This window comes from Colobus angolensis, unplaced genomic scaffold (assembly GCF_000951035.1).
Source record: "Colobus angolensis palliatus isolate OR3802 unplaced genomic scaffold, Cang.pa_1.0 Scaffold335, whole genome shotgun sequence".
Lineage (NCBI taxonomy): Eukaryota > Metazoa > Chordata > Mammalia > Primates > Cercopithecidae > Colobus > Colobus angolensis.
This window is the reverse complement of record NW_012116655.1, coordinates 1,068,467-1,070,271: the sequence shown is the minus strand read 5'-3', so window position 1 is coordinate 1,070,271 and position 1,805 is coordinate 1,068,467. Positions and strand designations below refer to the sequence as shown.

General features: G+C 38.1%; 1 protein-coding gene across 1 annotated transcript in view; it reads right to left on the bottom strand.

Moving 5' to 3' along the window:
- The window catches only part of COPS3 (COP9 signalosome subunit 3), a 37,128-nt gene that overhangs the window by 16,155 nt on the left and 19,168 nt on the right, over positions 1 to 1,805 (bottom strand). Inside the window, exon 5 of the mRNA XM_011952154.1 lies at positions 1,120 to 1,299. Coding sequence (XP_011807544.1) covers positions 1,120 to 1,299 — 180 coding nt within the window. The remainder of the gene's footprint in view (positions 1 to 1,119; positions 1,300 to 1,805) is intronic.

Genomic DNA, 1,805 nt, shown 5'->3' with positions numbered 1-1,805 from the left:
CTGGCTAATTTTGTATTTTTAGTAGAGATGGGGTTTCTCCACATTGATCAGGCTGGTCTCCAACTCCCAACCTCAGGTGATCCGCCCGCCTCGGCCTCCCAAAGTGCTGGGATTACAGGCATGAGCCACCGCACCCTCCCCTTCTTACCTTTTTAACACACACATCATCTTGATATTTCAAGACCAGTTTGCTCATGAATTACTATATTTGGCTACAGCAATGATAATGCATCCAGTGGCTATGAAGTACATTTTTATAATTTTCTGAATGTGTAGTCTTAAAGAGAAGTCACCTTGAAGATTTCACCTGACTAGACACATGCTTTAATGACACCATTTCCACCTACTGGCACCTTATGGTAGCCCTTCTCAGGTCCCCTCAACAGGGCACATCAACCACTCATTATGGTATGGTTCAGAGCTATGGATGTGTGTACGTGTGTGTGTGTATTATGTATTAGAATTACAACTAAACTGAGCTCTCTGGTTTTAAATATCCTTTATTAATACATGCTATGAACTAAAAAGGAACGTATGAACATCTAACTAATTTACCTTAAGACAACGGGTTTATTAATCAATATTGTGTATCTCTTTTTCAAACTCTGAGTAAAGCTCCACAATAGTCTACCAAATTTGTACTATGTTTCATTACATAGACACAGAAAGGGTGGGAGGGACTATTACTGTGTACTCCTTTATACCCTTTAAATTTTGAATCAAGAGAATGTTTCACTGAGTAAATAAAACTTAACAAAATACCACACATGGTTTTAGAATAAGACACATCCAAGATCATTCAGTTCAATCTCTTCCTTATATGCAAACGAAGCTATAAAGGTCAAGAGACGTCATAACTTATCCCAAATCAGATAAGGTATAAGTGCAAGCCTAGATTAGAACCCACCCACAAGTGCTCTTCTATGCACTGGCACTGCTCCTCAACTTAGGGAGTAGGTTACCACCATTTACCTGATGAGAGAGAAGCAGTCTCTGAAAGGACCACCACCTGAAATGGAAGCCCTGGGATCAGTCCACTCTAGCCACAAACCTATGGGATCACCTTTTTGATCACATGAGTTCAGAACAACCTCAGCTAATTTTCAGAGAGATGATTACCTGTTCATAAAAGTAGAGAGCTCTTTCAAAGTTCTTCAGCCCAGTATAGATCATTCCTCCATAATAATAGTAACATAAAAAGTGCTTTGCATCATAGGCTCCATTCTCTTTACAGATATCCATCATATCCACGTCAAGATATGGAAGGGCAGGCTTAAAGCACTTTGCTAGCAAACAAAGCTGTGAACAAATTGATATTAAATCATCACTTTAATTTTACTTAGACAGGTATTAGCAGAAGAAGAAAATTCATAGATTCCAGAAATTTCCAAATAATGTAATTGTTTTACATTTTATTGACTAAAATGATCTAAATGTCAACACATTTCATGTATCTGCTATCTGAAATGCTTAGGACCAGAAGTGTTTCAAATTTTGGAATATTTGTAGAATACATACCAGTTAAGCATCCCTAATCTGAAAACCTGAAATCCAATTGCTCCAATGAACACTTTGAGTGCCAAGTTGGCAATCGAAAGATTTCAGATTTTGGAGCATTTTGGATTTCAAATTTTCGGATTAGGACTAATCAACCTATACTCCATTTCCTTAGCCATTCAGAATAAAATAGCATTACCTTTTTTTTTTTTTTAATGAGACGGAATCTTACTCTGTCACACATGCTGGAGTGCAGTGGCGCAATCTCGGCTCACTGCAACCTCTGCCTCCCGGGTTCAAGTGATTAT